Source organism: Lipophrys pholis, assembly GCF_963383615.2.
Source record: "Lipophrys pholis genome assembly, chromosome: 6".
Taxonomy (NCBI): domain Eukaryota; kingdom Metazoa; phylum Chordata; class Actinopteri; order Blenniiformes; family Blenniidae; genus Lipophrys; species Lipophrys pholis.
In genome coordinates, this window is record NC_137629.1 from 27,183,000 (window position 1) to 27,204,300 (window position 21,301).

The following is a 21,301-nucleotide window of genomic DNA, read 5'->3' on the forward strand; positions in this document are numbered from 1 at the left end:
TTTGGCATCAAATAAGCAACTGAGCTAAATGGCAAAAAATATTCTCGCCCTCATTTTCTTTTTGTATATTTCCGATACAGCTTAGAAGTAGGTTGTCATTCCCAAGGTGTTGAAGCCCTTTGCCTTCTCAGAGATATGCACTAGATGCCGTGGGAATTGTTTAGAAATGGCATCAGAACTACTTAATGAGATTAAGAAAAGGTTATGGTTCAGTCTGGCATTGAAAGGTTGTGATATTTCAGTAGGTAACACACAGTAATACACCCCCTCCACCCCCAACACACACACACACACACACATGCAGAATAAATGTGGGTGAATGTGAACACATTTTATTGGGATGCCACGTTGGCAAGTATTTTGATTCAAGAATTTCTCTCTGGGGATGATAAAGTATTTCTATTCTATTCTATTTTATTCTATTCTATTCTATTCTATATTATGTGGACTGTGGCTTTAAGACTACTGGACATAATCGAACTAAGAACGTTACCTCTTACTATTACCTGAACACTACAGCCGAATGACAATAGCGTGAGGTGGACAACTGTCCAGTATGTCTTTTCATCCTCTTTGTCAGATTAAGTTGTGGCAGAGCACTTCTACCAGTAGGGTATATCAAAATTACATCTAGAAATTTATTGAAAATGACTCACTCCAACACTGTAATTTAAATACAGTAGAACAACATGTCTGAATGTATCACCTTAAATAGATTTTATAATACAGTATTTATAAAGTCTGGTGTAAATGTTATCAAAATGATCATCCTGTAATCATCTGTTATGCTAATAATCATAGATTTTTGGAAATTGCTGCATGGGTTGCTACAAATGGGTACATGACCTTTATCTTACAGGGATTTGTAAGATAGTTAAACTTTTGTATGCTGTTTAGAGTTTCAGTCACATTGATTGCATCTCTTCTGAATGCTGCTGCAATAATATGTTATGTGCAAATCAGAGCCCGAGCATCTCATCTCCTTTCACATATGCACTTGCTATCCAGATTTCCACATTTGTGACGTAAGAAAATATGCAATATGTCAAGGACAATCTGCATCAATTCAAAAAAGAAAAAAAAAAAGAAATACTCATAATGACAAAGCAGGTGCAGTTTTTGACGGGACTGAAGTTAAACACACTGTAAATACTGGTGACACACGTGTGCTGCCTACATATGTAGCTGGCCAGCAGCTGCATTTCTGCAACCTGTCTGCTTGTACGATGAGTCACAAAGGCTCGACTCACTGTCTCTGGGACGAATTTGCATTAATAGGAAAGTGCATCCAACAAAGTGGTCACTAAGTGTGCTGTCGGTGAAAAAAACATGGATGACACGGTGGAAAGCCCTACTGATGTGTCAAAACTTTATTTCATCGAGACTCAGCCTTCTGTGAATCATTCATCTGTTTGATCTCGCTCCCACTGAAACGCTTGACAGTTGTCTTCATTGAGATTGGCGGCTTCATTGTCCATAGATTGTGATGTGCAGCGACACGCTGAATTTTAAAGCCCGTGTTTGCAGCAATGAGCCTGAATCATTGTCAGTGGCAAACATGAAGAGCAGTGATGCGACTGATTAATGATCCCTGCAACGTTTATGGAACTGATCTCCTCGAAAGTGCGAGTTGCCACTGTCTTTAATTTGAACACAGTTGAAAGCCAAATGGTTCGCTGTAAGGCCATTCAGCAGATGTCATGTGGCCTCACGCTCAATCTTCACTTATTACCACAGGCGCATGGGATTTGACAAAGAAGCTTGTGAAACATTAATTCAGAGGACTGTGGCCTTGTTAATAATTTCAAAAAGAACCCAAGAACAAGGAGTGGTAGCACGTTACTAATGTCTCTAAGAATAATAGTATCGTATCGGATGAAATGTTGACAGGTCCCGTTTCACAAAGACTTCATCTGCTGCGATACAAGTTACATGTAATCTGATCACTACACAGGAATCCATTCCTGTCTCAAGAGATCAAATTTAGCATCATGATAACTGTGTTATTTGTAGTAGAAATCCACTTATTGCTAGTAAAAGAAACCTTGCTCTTACCTGCAGACTAAATCACAACAGTAACATATGAATATATCGCTGTCTGGTCGACTGAGGGCAAACTTCCAGTCAATTCCCAGTTTTATATATAAATAGGCCTTTTATTATTACATCATGGTGACCATTTTTCAATGACAACCTAAACATTTTTATTCTCAAATACAAATAAGCCCAATATTAGTTCTCAATAACCTTAAAAAACGCTGGCGCAGCGATCATTGATGTCATTTTAACTCCAATACAAGAGTCCTGATTGTATTTTTCACACCTCATAAATGCCTTTTCCAAGTGCTGAGCATTACTGTCAAGTGAGAAAGAGTGTGAATGTCAGAAGGTTTTTTTTTTTTTTTTTGTATTTTCTTTTTTATATTGTAAATGAGTTTTTTTTTTTTTTTTTTGTCCTTTGTGATTCTTTGTCATAATTTTCTTTTACCACCAAGAAAACAGCTTGAAATAGTACAGGTCATAAAAGCTGAGGCAATGTGTTTACTTCTTCCAGTCAAATAGTAATAAAAGCTAAAGAACAGGCAGCTCAATAAACATTTTTTTAAGGAACACAACTGTGTTAGAAAAAGAGAAATTGCAGCATTATTACAGTAAAATCCAGTGCGGCTACCCATCAATTCACAAACAAAGGCTGTCCATCACAGAGTCCTGTATGGCCACACATGTATTACTTTGTCCATTTTGGTTAAAATAGTAACTATTGCCCTTGGTAAGGATAATGTATTGCTAAAGTTTTGGGGTATAAAACAACCGCTGCACTGGCGTTACAGTAGAATCCATCACCACATGTCACAATACTATAGCACTGAGTGAACAATACAATGAAATGTATCAAATAACGATGACTGACAAAGATATACATAGTGATTTGTATTCCATTTTCTCCATTAAATATCAACATCTTAAAGGAAAACTAGCGGCTTTAATCGAGAGTAATAAAAGTGCTTCCACCATCTGTGTTATTAACTATCCACATCCACTTCCTCAACAGAAGAAGTCTTTAAGACTGGACTACATAATGGCACCCAAGGTTAACGAGCAACATGTGACTCAACTGGAAACCATTCAACTACAGACATTAGTCCAAATATCACTTAAAAAGATGTAGATCAACACTATCAAAAACATTACTGGAGGAATAAAGCCTGTTTTTCCCCTCACACCCATAAAGCTCAATACTAAACTATTTTGCATGGCAAGTGTTTTCAACCAATGCCAAGTTCATTATTGTTTTTAAGCTAATCTACAGCAACATTAAACGCAAATAAACCACCATTATAATTTTTAGTTGTTAAACACCACTGCCTCTCCTACCATATTTCTTTTTTCTTTCAGTTTTTAGAAGTCAAGTATCCCTTGACATCGTAAATACTTTATCAAGTTCAGCGGTTTTTTTTTTTCTTTCTTTTCTGCCTTCTACCTTCTCCATACACTGTCAATACTTGAGAGGGAACACCGGCAATCCTTCTCACGGCGCTGGCAGCACAGTCTTGATAAAACAGAGACAAGGTTCAAAGTCATATCCCCATTTGCTCCATGCATAGCTTCCTCAAATATGTTGATGTCAGTTTTTTTGTTTGGCGGAGCAGACACTTAGAAGGGTGCCACCGACGCGAGTCAAGAGCTGCCGAGCACAGAGCTGTCTCTCCTCCCTAGTCTGGCTGACTCAATCGGGGTCCATCACCATCACCAAAACAAACTTCTCCCCGCTGCCAGGGTGATTTTCATCCTCTTCCACCACTGAGCACCGGCCATATTAATATCATTGTAAAAGGCAAATGTGTGCTCCAGGAGGCCAGTCCCATGCGCTTTTTTTTCCACACCTCTCGCTGTTTCTCTGGCCACAGCCAAGAGCATTAACATATGTTCTCGCGGCGCACAGTGTTACTCTGCATTGGTAAATGCCTTATTACAGCAAGACTCGATCTGTGCTCCTCCATTTAATATCCATAAGTAGTAAAACACCGCCATATCTGCCCACTCAAAACAGTAGGGATGTGTCTCAGATGACAGGGGGTGCTCCTTAACATTTAGTCAGAGGACCCCTTTGTCAAATTGATATTCCACCCACTCACAGTAATAGCGGGTGGTAATAATGACAAATAAAGGCAATATTGCTACTGCATGGTACATACTGAGTGTAATAAGGTCATCTGCTGGTTATGTTTTTACTCCTGTATATATGCCTTTTTAGCATGCAGAGTCAAATTCTCTCAGTATGACTTGCATCTCTAAAGACTATGCCTGTGTGAAATATGCAGAGGGTGAGTAACATATCCTGAGCGATGCAGCTTGTTCTAGCCTACAGAGTTTGCACACTTCCAATCATCTCCGAGTTGTAATGCCCTCTATCTACTGTATTGGGTCACTTTTCTCTTCGTCTGAAGTACCGGGGAATAACTGAAAAAGTTGGATGTTAAATGTAAATATGAGTAGGATGCAGTGATTTACAAATCTCACAATTTATTTCCAATAGGATACTAACAACATATCAGATGTAGAAACCAAGATTATCAATTAATGTAAAATATTAGCTGATTTTGAATGTTATAGCAGCAACACCTCTGGTAAAGGTTTGTTTTTGAGCAGAAAATCCTGCTGTCTTCTCTCGGCCAAACTTTGAAATGGTTTGAGGCTAAATGCAAGAAAGTTCAGTGGTCGGATGATTCAAAATTAGAAATAATTTTTGTAAAATGTGAACGGAGATGTAGCTTACGTATCTGGAAAAGCACAGTCGATGCTGAAAAGTCAAACAGGCTCATCCGGACGTCTCCTTCAGGACAGGTCTTGCTTATTTCAGCCTGACAATGCTGTGCTACATACGGCATCAATCACCGCAGCGTTAAGAATCCACATCTACAACTTTAACCCATAGAAAACATTCAGTGCTTTGTCAAGCAAAAAAAATTAATAAATAAATAAAAATTCCAGCAAAGGTCAGACACTGTTAAGGAATATTTCTCTCTCAAAACTCCCAACTGCTGGTGTCCTCACCTCCCTGAAGTTTACAGACAGTTATTAAAAGATACTACAGGATGGTAAAAAATGGCACTTTCTCAACTTTGACATCTGTCATGTGTGATTTCAATCAATGTGTGGGCATGTACTAGTTATGTGCAAATCACGATAACCTTTTCACTGCGTAGAACAATAACGAAATGGCATGCAAGAAAAATGCCCGACATATTGGCGTGAATTACAAATGCAGCTTGATTAACACCTACAACCAGTGTTGCTTGTATGATGACTATAAAATGTGAGACTGAAGAATAGACAATGCACCCACTATGCTATCTGTGAATGCAGCTTGCTGGTGATTATATTAACTGCTGAGTATTATGTGTCGAGTATAATGTGTCTGCCGAAACTCAAAATGGTCACTGAGATCATTTAGCACTGCGATCATGGGCTCCTAAGCACTCATTTTTAATTTCTAATTTCAGCAATCTACATTCTTTGTGCCGGAGACGCAGTCGTGCCGTGTTGATCTGCGGACGTATTCTGAAAAGATACGAGTACAGCAAACACTACAGAGAACTTGTCTTGTCCTCCACAAAGAACCGAGGGCTGGCATCCATGTCATCACACTGCACTGATTTATAATGGTAGGGTGAAAAAAAAATAAGAGACCAGGATACATCACTGAATCATGAAGGCTTTGAATAATACTTTGCTCATGAATAAAATCATTAAAACAACCTGCTTTTTTTTTTTTTTTTTTTTTTTTTTAACTTGGACCATAACCGTGAATTTTGAGCCATTTTTTTTTTTTGATTAATGCCTCATCGATAAATTAAACATATTACAGTTTGAGGGATTTCTGCTTATACATTTATTTCTGTTTTTTTTTTTTTTTTCTTTCTTGGGTATTTATTATTTAATTCCAGCTTTGACAAACCCGATTACCTGAGGACACAAGTTCTGTTTGCTTTAACTTTTGCGATCTATTACCCAGACAATCTAGTTTGCACCATTGTGGAAACTAATGAAGCCTCAAAGGCTTTGCTTAAGTCATTAAACATGAAAATCTAACTACACAGTTTTCCATCTAATGGCAAACAATTACGTGACAACATTTTGGCCAGGTTGTTGCTTTAGATTTGCTGTTAGAAAACACCACTAAACTTAGCACACCCTTGTGCAATACCACTAAACTGTTAAATGATTAAAAATTGCATCATCTCGGACTAATTGCGGAATAAAGCAAAATAGGTTTGTGATAAGAGACATTGCATCCAGATGCACCAGTGATTACATCTGTGACCATCCCTGCAAATGTTTGATTGGTTCAGATTGCTGCAACAAAAGTGATATCATTCATATTTCTGAGTCCATTTAAAGCGTGCGAGTAAAGCAGCGTTCTCAGTGTTTGAAATGTGGCACAGTACGGAACAGCATGAATAGATTAAAAAAAGAAAAAAAAAATGAGATTGACACTTTTCATATCAATGGAAAGGAATAGGAAGTGGGAGGCAGATATAAAACCAATAACGTGAGGTGCAATGGCTGTTCCAAAAATAATGAAGCCACATAACATTTTCTATCCATGCACAGATGCATTAATGAGTAAGTGGTTCTGATTGCGCGGAAGGATTATTCATGGGAACTGCTGTTTAAGTGGAGCCCAGATAGCGTAAAGAACACCATGAAGTGAGTCTGGGTGGACAGTGTCCAACAGGAAAAGCATTAATAAATGGCATCAAACTGCTTGTGAGAACAAATACTCTTTAGTAATTGCAGACATACAGGAATGGTTCAGGTATTTTCAAGTACGATATGTTTCTCTAGTCTTTTGTATATATATATATTTTCCGTACCACTTTACTCCACAGCTTGAATATCCGTAGTTGTGTGACGTTTTCATGTTCTCCCTGCACATGTGTGGGTATTCTCCGCAATGGGAGATCACAATCCCAAAACAGGGGTTTGAGGTGACTCCACAATTGTTTGTTCGTGTGCGTGTGACTGTGATGCTAAAAATGGAGTTGTTTAATTACATAGTAGTGCATATTACTTAAGAAGCTGCAAATGTTTAAGATCACATTCGTAGGTGTAGTCGTAGTTCTTCAATCAAGTTGTAAAAGTGATTATTGGAGCATCTGTAAATGAGGCCATTTTGTTTTTTTCTCTTCCTGCACTGCAATAATCCTGACTGGAGTGCAAAATAGTCCCCCTCACTTGCATTTAAACGTCGGAAACTGTTTTGCATGCTCTTTTTTCTTTTTTTTTTTTCTTTTTTTGTCAGCAGATGAGAGCACATTCCTGACTATAATACCATCTGTCACGATGTGAAGATCTTTCAAGTGGCTTTGCACGTGCTATGACTTCCAGTCAGTTATGTTAATGTTTCAGTTCAGGGGGGAAAAAAAACCGGATAAAAAAATTGTGGAATTTTTCTTTTATATTGCGCCCTCCACAAATGTAGAGTTTTGTTTAATTTGTGTCAACTATTGCAATCACCTTAATTGGAGTGGCTATATGGCCCATTGTGATAAAGAAGGGTAGCAACAAAGCCTCATCAAAAATAGTATGATTCATGCCCAGGGGCATTAAATCTGCCGTGATGTATAAAGGTGGACATAAAATGATGTGAACAATAAATAAATCTCACTAATTAATGGCACACTGACTTCTGTTGCGATGGGGTTTGGCTTCAGGACCTGTTTTAACTTTGAAAGAGAACACAGTCTATAGCTATTCTGTTATTCAGCGTTCCATATTGGATAACTTTTATTGACAGTAGACATACATATGACAACTATTTCAAAATATTTTCGCAGCTTAGCTTTTACTGTCAATGGCTGCATTTTCACATATCTGTTTTCTTTCCCTGCTGTTATTAAAAACTCTAATATTCCTTCTATAACCTCTACAGTGATGGTTCAGAGTTACAGTGAAAGTAGCTGAAGGTAACGACAAAGACATTGTAATGGAGTTTCATAAATAATGTCGGAAAGGCAAGACCTTTTTTTTCCCATTTCAAATATAGAAGTCCTTCCAAATCTGATAGTGTTTTTTTTTTCTTTTTCTCCCCTATAACATACAGCCTTGTTATAACGATTTACTTAAAATTTTAAAACACATCTCTTTCTGAAAATAAATTTTTCCATTTTTTTTTTGATTCTACTACGATGTAGGGTTTAATATGGGACACTTAGGACATTTCGGACATTCGGTGACTATTATATGCCATTTCAAGGTTTTGTAGAACTGTAAAATGTGACATTTCTGAACGATTATTCTAAAAGACAGATTTATTTGTAAACCGTATCACCCTGGTTAATTCATGCCAACTTTAAAATGTTGCAAAAAGTCAGCCCTCGAAATTGCCTTCGACGCCACACATTGTTTTCAATGACCATCCTGTAAAGGGTTAAATGAAACAGTGCGATGACTTCTGCCGGCTCTGCAGTTGCCTCACAACAAGAAGATCCACATTGTAATAAAGCATGATGTTTGTTTGGTTCACGTGTACAATGGGGATGTAGAGTTGTGTAGCGGTCAGTGCTTTCCACTGATATTGACGTTGGAGAGCTTTCTGTGCGTGGTTTGCATGTTCTCCCTGTGCATGGGTTCTCACACAGTCCAAACACATTTGAGGTTAATTGGGGCCCCCTACATTTTCCTGTGGGTTTGAACGTGACCGTGTGTGATTGTCTGTCTGTGTTTACTCTATCTGAACTAGTGACCTGCTCAGTGTGTTTCTACAGTCGGCTGGGATGAGCCGCAGCAACGCCAGACCCCCCAATTTGATAAAACAACACCGGGTGGAAGATGTGATGGGCGGAATATGTTATTTCAGAATTTATTGGTCAAACAAACAGAGAAGTTGGAAAAATTACAAAGAAAGTTATTCAAATATTGACCCAAAAAGTTCAAGATCTCCCCTTGGATTTCCAATTTGCTTCATTGCGTTCGTGGCGGATGGTGCAAGTTGACACTGTTTGCATTTCATCTCATTTGTTTTACATCTGTCATTCTCCTATCTACACCCAGTTTTATATTTAATATGTTCGCTTCCCTGAGATTGGAAATTTATTATAATGGATGTGTGCTTATTCAGATTACTGCGGAGGCATTTCATTAATCAGAATTGGAAGAAAATTACTTATACTATTCCTCTGGGAAAAGTGTTGGCGGTTCGGCTGCGGAGAGGAACTCCTTAACTTAAGTTACAACTCCATACCTGTGTTGTTCACTGCTTGAAAAATAATCAAACAATATAAAACATCTATTCATTTTCAAAACCAATTGAACATGTTAGCAACTACAGCACAATAACAAATTACCGGTAAATGTCTTTTTGTTTTGATTAAAGCTTCAATTGTTCATCAAACTTGATTCATATCCTATGATGTTTTTAAAACATTTTAGGTTTTGGCCATTTTATGAACGCAGTCCAGATACTCTTCCTATGGTACTCGTGAAAACCATATAACACCTGGAGTTGGATCTATGAAGCCACATTTTGCCTGCCTTAAAAATAGCCAGAATCATGGTTGACTCTAGGGTTTGGTATAATCCGCCGGTCAGGCTAAGATGCTTATACATTAGCAATCTAGGGGACCAGGCAGCTGGACTGGAGTCCTAGAGCACACAATGACTTCCCATTAATAGGTTGGGGAGCATCAGGAGAGCCCACCCTGAGCAGAGATTTCCACATGGATATGGCCTGTGGCACAGGGGTACCTGCCCCAAGCCAGCTGCACTGATTTGACAAATGATTCTATATCAAAGGCCTCTGCACTGATTTGGGTGGTAATTGATTGGAGGTGAGGCCCTCAAATCCCTGATTGGTTTAGCTGGATGTGGGGGGGAGTTATGCGGTGGCAAGTCAGAGGAAAGGACAGCCAGCAAGAGAGAAGGAGAGAGCACAGACCAGGAGAAGTGGGAAATGTACTGCTGAACTCTGCTTTATTTGCACTTTGAGAGAATTCAGAATGAAATTTATGAGATATGCAGTTTCTTCACGCAAGTATTATTTTATGGAACAGCCCATGTCACCTCATTGTTTTCTTTTTTTTCTAATCCACTGCTGTCAGAATATCCTAACATGCCCATGTGTCTATGATGATTAGATTTAACCATTGGAAAGATGAATTTGGTGAGAAATGAAATATTATTGATTTGTTTCACAAGGTGTGGTATGAAGCAGATATACGAGCACTGCTAGTAAGCTGAGCGGGAAGCATGGATTATATATTCTTTTTTTTTGTTGTTGTTTTTTTCAATTTCCTGAGACTTTTTGATGCCTTTCTCTCCGGTTGTGAGAATCGTGTGACGAGGGACAACATCAAACACAAAGATGAATTTTATTTTTAATTTATATATCATGTCTCTTCCCAGAAGGAACACCTAAACCTCATAAACAAATATAAAGACTGCATGAGGATGCATATTAAAAATTGATTATCGTTCTACAACTGTACTAACGCAAACATCTTTTACCCGTCTGAAAGCAAGAATCCAAAGTCTTGAAATGTGACTGAAGAAATGGAGATTTAAAAGTACAAGATTGTTTTCAAGAGTAGATTGTTCATATCACTTTATTTTTCTTACCAAACAGCCTGAACCAAGATATGTACTGTATCATATTTATTCAATTCATGTGACATTCCATGTGTGACTTTAAGAAAGTGTAAATATTTAAAGTGTCTGCATAATGCCACTGCGCTGTGACCAGTTTGAGGTTACCCATCCATTCATGTATACAGAAAGCTGTGTTGCGTGTTCCTGGATAAGCCAGGATACTGCAGAAGCCTGTTAATGCAGCTGTGACAATGGTGATACAGCCCTACTGCCCTTATTACATGGCAGGCTCGCTGCACCGCATACCTTTTGCCATTTGACACAGACATGTGGTGCTTGCTAGTGACAGATGCTGCACAGTTCTGGTCCCAGAGGTCACAAATGACCTTTTGGATTGTCTTTTCTCAGTCACAAAGCATTATTTGTGTGACGACGGCCACCAATGCAACCCCAGGCACTCTGATGGAGCCGTGGGTTGTTGCTGCTTGTCGTCTGAGATCACATTTACTTCAAATGAATTGCGCGTGTCTACGGGTGTGTGTGTGTGTGTGTGTGTGAGAGAAAGGGGTGGAGTGAGTGAATGTGTTGGTCTGTGCAAAGGCGTGAGTGTGGACCTGCTTGTCCAGGAAGATGCCTCAGTGGCCACCCATAGTCTGCTTCGTGGCTATAACTAAGCCTAATTGCTGCATGACTAGCCTTATGTTTGGACGCCGGGGGGGGATTTCATTTTATTGTACAGAATGAATCATCATCAAGATGTGCTTATTTAGTGGCCTTTCCTCTGCTTGAAATTGGTGCCGCACACAGGATCCCTCAAAGGTCTGGTGTGTTAGATTTAGGAAGACTCACTGGCAGGGATTGTCATGGCGTTGGTATTTATATTTTGCATATTCTTTCATGTTTCCGTGCATTCCTTGTCAGTATTGCTTTAGTTTAGTCCCTGTCTGTGTTCAGGTCAGTTTGTTTTTGGTCCTCGCTCACCACCTCATGTCACATACAGTATATATGCCTTTCCCAGGCTGCTCTGGTGTATAGTTAATCTTTGCAACCATGGCTATCTGTTTTATCGCTTCTTGGTCAGGTAATTAATTTGGGCTTTGGATATTCCTCATTTTAGTGGGAAGCCATTTGTTTTTCCGCTGTTTAACATTAAAACGGGCCTTTCGGTTTGGAAAGCTGCTCATGATTTTGGGTCCTCTCTACCAACAAGAATGAAATAAATAACTCCCGTAGAAATCGTACATTTATTCGAAATATATTTTTCATGTATTGCGATTTTTGCGACCACCTTAGGTTGTACTCATGCAAAATAGTGTTCACTCAGCTAATTGCAAACTTCTATCTCAGTGCAATATTCCACCGTTGCTTCATATATTTCATCAATGAAAATTGTTCTGTATCCAAGTCAAAGTGCTTTCAGAAGCAAAAATGTGCCGAGCACGTTCATCGCTCAACTTCTACAATGTTATGTGACACTTGGCGAGAGGGATACTCTTCCGTGGAATATAAACCTGTAAAATGTGTGAAAAATAAAACTGTGAAATGGTATGCTGGAGTTGCACAGCTTTAGTTTACCATAGTAATTTCAGAGCTGGCAGGAACAAGGTGCAGTACAGGCCCCGTAGTGTCAGAGGTGCTTGATCCCCACCCCCATCTCTTGCCCTCTCCATCTGTCACCTATTTAGATTATACTGTTCGCACTGACACATACATGCTCATGACCACATGTGCACACATTCTTACACACAAAAGCAAGCAACCACAATAGCCAGAACGCTGTCTTATTACATGACAAGAAACACGTAAGCAGCGGCGTACTATACATTTTGTCAAAAGTACCTCTCTGTTTACCAGCTGTGTTACAAATGTATTCCAACAGTTGTTGTAGTGAAACATGGCTTTCTGCACCCCTGTTCACGGTTTATTCTTATCCTGTTGTGCCGTAATGAGACACTGTTATTCATACTGTGGTTTCAGATGAAAAACCTCGTGAAAAACTGACACAATTTTCTACCGCCTGAAGCCTAATGTCAGAAATATGATCTTACCCTCACCTCTTACCCCGAATGCCGTACTGTAATGATGCTCTGAGGTGAGCCCACTCATCAATTATTCACATAATGCAAGATTTTCACTCTTTATCTTTGTGCCAGCTAGAAAAGATCATTTAGGAAAAAAATAAAAGATAAAAAAAAGGAACTGTAGGAAAGGAAAAAGCTCCAAGATTTTTTTGGCAAATGAATATGAAGGTTTGCGGTGGACAGACAATGCTCTTGATGTGAGTTATAATTGTAGTTTAACAATGTGTGGACCTCTGGGATATTCACTATGCAATATATGGCCTTTAGACCAGGATCACTATGGAAACCAAAGGCCCTGAACGACCTGCAGTGCCCACCCACTTGGACAGCCGTTAATCATCTTCGCTCAGATCCTGGCACTGCAGAATTTGGCCAATGTGTCAAGAAGCAATTATATATACTTAGTGCTCGGGCACCCGATCTCCTCCCTCCCCTCTCTTTCCTCGCTCTCACACTCTCACACTCTTAATATAATCACAGAGTAGTCAGTTTAAAAGCCCTCTGTTCATTTCACTATCTATCTGGGGGATGCACACAATGCAGATGAGGCGAACTTTAAAAAAGACAGAGGATATTCTATTCTGAGAGCCATTATAATCAGAATATTCTTTACATATAAATCATATCCCGCCATTTACTCATTTTACCAGCCTCCTGAGCTGACTGACATACTAAATTACCCCAGCTGGCCCATTGCATTCGCTGCACATATTGGGCTGGTGTGGATCATGGAGACTAATGTGAGCTGACTAGAGGGAGATTATGTTCCGCTGCTAACAGCTACAACGTGAATAACACTATCCTGCAAACCCACGGTGTTCCCCACATTACATCAGCCCTGATCAGCTGAGTGAAAATCTGAGAGGAAGTCAGAGAAAAAAACTAATGAGACAAAACTATGACAGGCAGTCATAACAGGCCTCAGAGAGAAGCCTATAGAAAGAGACCTATGGAAAGTCAGAGGCTCTCGTCTTAAATATACTGCAGCAGCCCAGTTTCCTTTACTGGAAACTGTCAACAAACTGTACTTTCTAATCAAGCACACTCTAAATCTGAAAAGCTCAGGTGGGAATTGAAGAAAAAGCTGTATTTATGTCCTGGAAGAAATGGAAACTAAGGCTGATTGCCGTCCTTGTAATTTTACTATGGACAAGCTAACAGAAGGGGGATCACATTTTGTTATTATTTACTGTCCTACCACTGGCTGCACATTTCAATGCCACTAAAGTCATTTTGGACAGCTCGCTGTGCATTAGGGATGTGGAGCGGTGTTCGGCTTTGAACAGTTGATGACAGGCTGTCAGACAGCTTGCATGCATTGGGCTGCTTTTTACCAAGATCCACTTTTGCAATAAGCCACTCTCCACCATACCGACCATTCATCCAGAAAAGGACAGAGGCATTTTTGACACGTTTGGTGCTAAGTGAACTGAAATTGTGTGAATTTCACTACATAGCACATTATCACATTTGCAAGAGGAATGCACCAGCGTAGGGGTTGAAAGGGGAGAGTTACTTCAGTCAGTGTGCAGAGATGACTTGAGAGTGAAGTGAAGACTTTGACTGTGCATGTACAGGACTAATTAGCAGTGAATAAATCTGCCCTTCTCGCCTCATGTCAGATAAATCTCCAATGATTAACAGAGTACATAGATGAAGAGCCAAAAAGATGTGGAACCGTTGTATTTGAAATGAAAACATTTTACTTAACAATCTCTAACGGAAGAATTAATTGGTACGTCCTTTGGCAAATACCTCTGCAATGATGGGATGAACCGATCATCAGGTACATGAAAACGCGAGAGGGATCAGAGTGTGATATAGAACTAATGCACAACAACTGAAAAATGCAAATAGACACACAAACCCAAACTGATAAATCCATTACGTTTGGAAAAGTATCAGCAATTATTCCCCATAATGTTGTTTATCCTTTGCCTGAGAGCGAGCTGGAGCTTACCTTATGAGGACAAATGGGGGGCGGTGAGTTAAAAGACTTCTCCGGCGTCTGGCTCGGGTTCTACAAGAAAAACACATTATCGGGGACATGTTTTCTGTAGAGGGCATCTCACAACAAATCTTCAGTGACAGAAGTTACAGCTTATTTCTGGTCCTTGCTATTAGCATTTTTTCAATATATTTTAGCGGGGTTAAGTGAATCACAACTCCCACCCTTTGCCACCCGCTAATCCAAGACCACAGCTTTTGCTGACAGTAATATTTTAAATCTTTATCTTGACAGCATCATCTTATCGAGCATCGTGTGTGTGTGGGAATAGTGATGCATTTTGTTTTGTTTTCCAGTTTCCCCTTCTTTCCATCCCTCCACAAAGATGATAAATCCTTCTTTGTCAGAAACATATGCTCAGACTTTTGCATACACGCCTGGTTGTGTTTTTTGAGGTTAAATGATTATCACGTTGTTAATACACCAATACATCACTCAGATACAAGAAAACACCATTAAAAGCAGACACAAGGTAAGTCAACAAGCCAACAGCAGATGGTCCCGCTGCTTGTGATTATGCAAAGATCCAAAGTATTTGCATACTCACAATGCCATCATAAAAAAAAAAACCTAAAACACAAAGCCATCTTGAGCTGACCTCAGTGAGAATTGAAAAGAGCAATGGCTGAGGCAAACCCAGCAGGGAGGTGGATGGGCTCTGCAAACTTCTCTGGGAATGTACCAAGGGCCAGCCTCCTGGGAAGGCCCTGTTGATTTTCAAGCAGGTGCTTTCAGTTTTGTCCTCATATCCAATTATGTGCCTGTGGTATGTCTGATGCTTCATGACACTATTAATGGCTGCCTTATGGTATCACCAGGACAGATGAGACTCTCGGCTCTCCAGACTACTAACATCTATATTTCATTGCTACGTAGAAGGAGGAGGACACCTCTCTGGCCAAGGAGGGAGAGAGAGAGAGAGAGAGGGGGCGAGAGAGAGAGCGAGAGAGGGGCTTTCACTGTAGCATAAACACCGACTCATGAAATATAAATGAATAAATGGGTCTAGCTGAGACGATGGAATTAGCAGACAAAATTTTCCCTACAGATTGAGTAGGCAATACAACCATGATATCTTAATTGATGTGACAAATAAACATGAATTATTTTCTTTGGGGATAGGAGCGGGAAATGGAAGCCGCTCCTCTGGTTTTTCCAGCGCGGATGAAATCCAAATGACCTTGATTCAAAACACAGACATCACAACTGTGAATCCTGCACTTTATCAGATATTCTTGATATTCTTATTTAAAAAAAATATATATATATATAGTTCACTGAATTATTACTCGCTGAATTAATGACATTGTTATCTGAAGCATTTTACAGTGCACAAACGACTCTACACAGGGCAATCATTAAAGGTGTATCCAAGAAGAACAATAAAAATGAAAAAAATACATTTCAAGTGCAATCTGAAACCTTCACACCACTGAAATAGTGAAAAACCGATCAAATGTGAAATCAAAGCACAAAATCATATAAAACTAAAGTAATTAATTAGCAGAAATTTGATGTTTAGATTTCTCTTGTCTGTTTAGAATTGCATGTAAGCAAAAGCCATTCTCACAACTATGCTTGGTGTTTTAGTTTTATTTGTAGAAAATAGCTTGTTCAAGCTTGATGCCCATCATACCGGAGATTGAATGTTGTTCTTTTCTTCTCGCACATATGCACAAACCCACACACTAACACAAACACATCAAGCAATAATCATCGCGTTTTGTTTTTCTTTTTATTTCAACATAATCTCTTCTTATTCTTATACTAGAGGAAAACACCACTTTCCATTTAGGCTGTGGCCTTTTGTCACAGCGTAATGCACACATGCAACAGGTAATTATTAATCATTAGTGCTTCATCCGGGTGGAAAACACGCAGCTTTTGTGACAGCTCGCAGCTTATCGCCACATTTTTGCAGAAGACAGAACCGGGTGTATTCTGGTGGGAATTCAATCAGTGAAAGAAGACCAGCTGTCATGATCCAACTCACCTTCAGCATGGGACATTTTGCATCTGATAAAGAAATACTATTGACAAGGCTTGCAACAGAAGGCTTTGGATTACACCGCATATTGATGTTTTTGTCTTTTCAGAGTGCTCAGGGTGGTGGGTGTAATCTGATGAGACCCAGGGAGCACAATGCTATGATATGTAACAAAAATTATTTTCAGAGGAAATGGAAAGATAACTGAAACATGATGTTTCTTTATCTGATTTCTCGGAGACATGCTGATTTAGTAAAAAAAAAAAATAATCATTTACTGCTTTGCCTTTTGTTTTTTTGTTTAGTATAAATCACATGTCTGAAAATGTGTTATTATAACACACATATATGTATAAATATAACCAGCCAAATTGCTTGGAAGAATTATCAGGACAAACTTGTGCTGTGTTTTTATGCGCCAGATGAAGTCGAAAGCAAGTCTATTCACATTCTACAAAGCAACCTCCCCAACAAACTCAGAAAAACACAAGAGTACTATTGAGTTGTGAGTGGACGGGGACTTGTGGCACATTTGTGTTTCCAGTCCCATTAGATCAGACCTCCATTTTCTGTGCTCACAAGGAGGCTTTTTACTGTCCTCCTCCCAGCCTCCCTCAAACGGACTGTGCCACATTTAGCGAACTGTATTTCTACCATTTAGTTGCTGCTCTTCCAGCTCTGTGTGCCACCCTGACATTGTTTCCACAACCCACTTACAACCACCACCACCACCACCCACCACCTCCACCCCCAATAAAATATAGTTCCCTCACTAGGATTAAAGGAGCAATGTAGTTCAAGGATTATCAAATGCCTTTGATCATGTGACTGCCATGTTTTTGATCTGCTGCACATAGCACCAAATATATTCTCTTTTTCTTGCCTTCTGTCTCTATCCCTCTCCGTGGATTTCCCCTGGCTTGCTGGTTTTCTGCACTGTGAGAACAGTTCTTGACAGGCAGTGAAAGAGGAGAATATAACAAGCTTAAGACATATTTATTTGTAATATTTTGATGGAGGAGATCACGCTTCCATGGCTTATCATTCTACATATGTAAGTGCTACACCAGATGAAGATGGGTTAGTGCTTTATTTCCACCAGTACTATCATTCACGTGGATGTGAGTTTTTATGTTATCCTAAATTATATGTCATTGCTTATTTTTCACGGGCGCCCACTGAACATTTAGGGCCTTCCTGGTTTTGAGGCAATGACACAGATGTTTGGAGTATAAAGAAAGCCCCCTAAAGATTATTTGCCTTTCAAACAGGAAGTGAGGTTTCAGATTCCTTTATCTCCCACTGCAACCCGAACTGCACCCCACTGCTGTTCATTAGCAATTTCTCAGCCTGGGGCAATTTTGCAATGTTTCAATTCCTGCATTATTATTATTTAGTGGCTGACTTGGACATGCAATCAAAGGGACACGCAATATGTGCAACACTTGTATCGCAAAGCATTGCCTCTTCCGTGATGCCCAGGCTGAAACGTATAATTGTGAGCCAGGGGATCCGTGGCTCAAATTTAGTCAGCATACCTCAAAAAATGTGCTTCATCCTCATTGTACAATCACCTCCTATTAATGTCATTGCCAAGGCAGAAACGGAACATATCAAAACAATTATTTTGATGTGGCTTCAAGGAACGCAGCATTTCAATGTGAATGGCACTCGAACCTTGAATCATTATGAGGCGTGGTTTCAGGCAAAAAAAAGCCCATCAAAAAATGATTGAATATCATTTTAATGGGTAGAAACCTACAAGGCTCTCATACTGTCTACCTGCCATGTTATTAGATAGGCTGTGTCAGTCAAGCTGAGGAACACAGAATCAACATACAGACAGGATGACAAGACATAAGCATACTGCCTTCCATCTTCCTCCCAGCCTGGCATGTTTATCCAGTCTGTGAGCTTAGTGCGGTACTGTGCATATGCATACAGAATGATGAAGGTTCAGAAACTAGAGCCTGAAGGAAGCTGCACATATAGCACAAGAGCTTTGAAACCGTGCCAGGGTGGGCCTCATTTGCAAAGCAATTGGACAACAAAAGTAAAATGCTCTGCAACCTCAAACCAAATTCTCGAGATGCCAACTGGTAAGGCTTTGGAGTTTGCAGAGAGAGGGAATTCAAGAGGGTTACAACCAGTGTCTTGTGCGTGTGCGTCTGACATGGCTTATTTGCAGACCTAGCATTGCACCAGTGCAATGTCATGATTGCTTTGGCACAGAAAGGGGTCCCTATTTGCATGAAGGGGAGTCCTGAAAGCACACAGGAGCTTGCCTTTGACCAAGGTGCCAACAAGCCTGGAGAAAAACAATGTAATTACAACCTGCGAATCTGCTGTGTTTAAAACAAATCCAGAACGACCAAATACAACGAAACAAGTTCGTTTTCCAAGTAGATGCCACAGAAAAATGTGGCGATGGTTAAATGTGCTGGATTATTTTTTATTTTGAAATCAGATTCTGGCTGCAGAGCCGACTGAATTTAATTAGATTCATTATTTCATGTCTGAATAGGTTTCATGCAAAACTCAGAGTGCATTGTATTCTCCTCAGGTAGACTGTAATTCCGTGCAGCTTCAGCATTAAACCAGCCGCCACTAGTCACCCCATTGCCATTCCTCAGTCAGCAGATGTCTTTTTTATTTCTCTCCTTGTGCTCGTGAGCTGTGTGTCTGCTACCAGATTGTTTTTACAAATGCAATATTGCTGTGGATTAACTAGAGCAGGATTTCATTCTATGTGGGTTTGTGATAATCTGAAATATGTTGTGGAAGCTTAATATTGTTTTTATTGCCTATAGACCTCTGCTGTTGTGACTCTGCATTAAGAGATTTCCGCTTCACAACTATGATACCTGCAGAAAAAGGACAGGAGACCAGAAGTCCACAAGCTGATTTCAAACTGAATGGCAAAGCTGCTTTAAAGTAGTGAATATATGACCCGCGTACCACATTTGGCGACTAGACAGAGGTTTGTGTATCAAGAAAAACATGCAATATTTGTGTCTTAGAGGGCAAAATGACTCATTTACAAATCCTGCTTCTACTGTCACTGAAGTTCAAGCTTCATCTCACTTCAAAACACATAGCCCAACAATAAGCAGTGTTATTTGATGGCTGCAATCTGTTTGTGATGAGGGAAAATATGGAAATGATCAGTTGTTGGAACAGTGATTAAGAAATGCATTCTGAATCAATAATTCATCAGCCAGAAGCCCATTAACATCTAATATCAAAATCGAGTCTTGTAATTTTTCCATTTTCGGCCGTAAAGACAGAGGTCTCTTTTGGATTCAATTGGATGCAATTACAATGTACATTGACAACATTGTGAATATTACATCTGTGTGTAAATCATGAACAAATCATATACAATCATTGTTGTGCTGTCGCTTTTCGAGGGGCGGTTTGATACAAATTGAGGCCACGAGACGAGAGACTGCAAAGCTCTCTAATCCAGTAATATTTTGGGTGACTTTCTAAAGTAAATACTTTGGCATTGTCTTGATGAGAGAGCCTCGCCTCATTTAAGTGTCTTTGGGATGTGGATCAGTCCACATGGTGGGAGTCAGACTTGTACACTTGACCATATAATGTGGCACGCTTGTCGAAACCCGGAATACATTTCTCTCTTCAAAGTATATTTCTTGGCCTGCACTCGTCACTCACTCCCTCTAACCAATTTGTCATTCTAAGCCCAGACTCGCTGCTGCCAGCGCCCGGATGATAGCAGTGGGCCTTTCTGATCCAGGCAGTGGCTAGGGAGCAGGCCAAGTGTTACACGCGCCACCCTGGGACACCAAGCAGGCGCTTCTGCCGGCTGATGCACGCCTCCACGGCCGAGAAGAACAGGCTTTGCAGATGCTTTCAATTCGACACAGAGTGGGGCTCATCTACTTTGTGTGAACATTCGCTTTGTGTTTGTGTACCACATATGTGCTTCTCTCTGTCTTTTCTGAGCAAGTGTGCATGAGCATGCACACGTTTGTCAGAGAGCTTAAGAGTGGCCTGTCTGAGAGTTTCTTTTTAAATATGACTGTTTATGCATACGTCTATAAGTCTACGTGTCAATGCATTAGATCCCGCTCATTAAAATATGCAGAATTATGCAGATTTTGTTTCATTTTCAGTTTTGCAACTTCAGTATTTTCGACGTTGACCTGTACTACTACTTCAGCGCGGTCCTTTAGAAGTCAGTCTAGTCGCTGTTTTTCTGCACTGGGAACAACACTGCCGTCGTCACTTCATTATTCCCGTTTTAAACAACCATTACTGCCCTCATTCAACTGCTCAGATGCGGCTTCACTGTTCAGCTTATCAGCAACAGTCAACCAATTTATTACTGCAGTTCTCTCTCTAGTTGGGTGAGCAGAGCTCTAAGTGTATTCTGAATAACATTAGCCACAGATTGTTATTGACTTATTCTCATGGTCAGGAGAAACTTTTTTGATAAATGGATAGAAATGACATCTTATCCAGTTCAGTAGGTTTTAGTGCATGTGTTATAACATTGAAAAATCACCGAGCAGCGTTCTTTCTCTCTTTAAACAAGAGTGTGTCAGAATCGCTACTAAATTCATATATATGTTTAGAACATAAAAAAATGGAACAACTTGGCAATAAAAC

General features: G+C 39.8%; 1 protein-coding gene across 1 annotated transcript in view; it reads right to left on the reverse strand.

Annotated features, from left to right (window-relative positions):
* pcdh11 (protocadherin 11) overlaps window positions 1-21,301 on the reverse strand; it is a 124,901-nt gene that overhangs the window by 58,925 nt on the left and 44,675 nt on the right. The window contains exon 4 of the mRNA XM_080466032.1: window positions 14,632-14,691. Coding sequence (XP_080322158.1) covers window positions 14,632-14,691 — 60 coding nt within the window. The remainder of the gene's footprint in view (window positions 1-14,631; window positions 14,692-21,301) is intronic.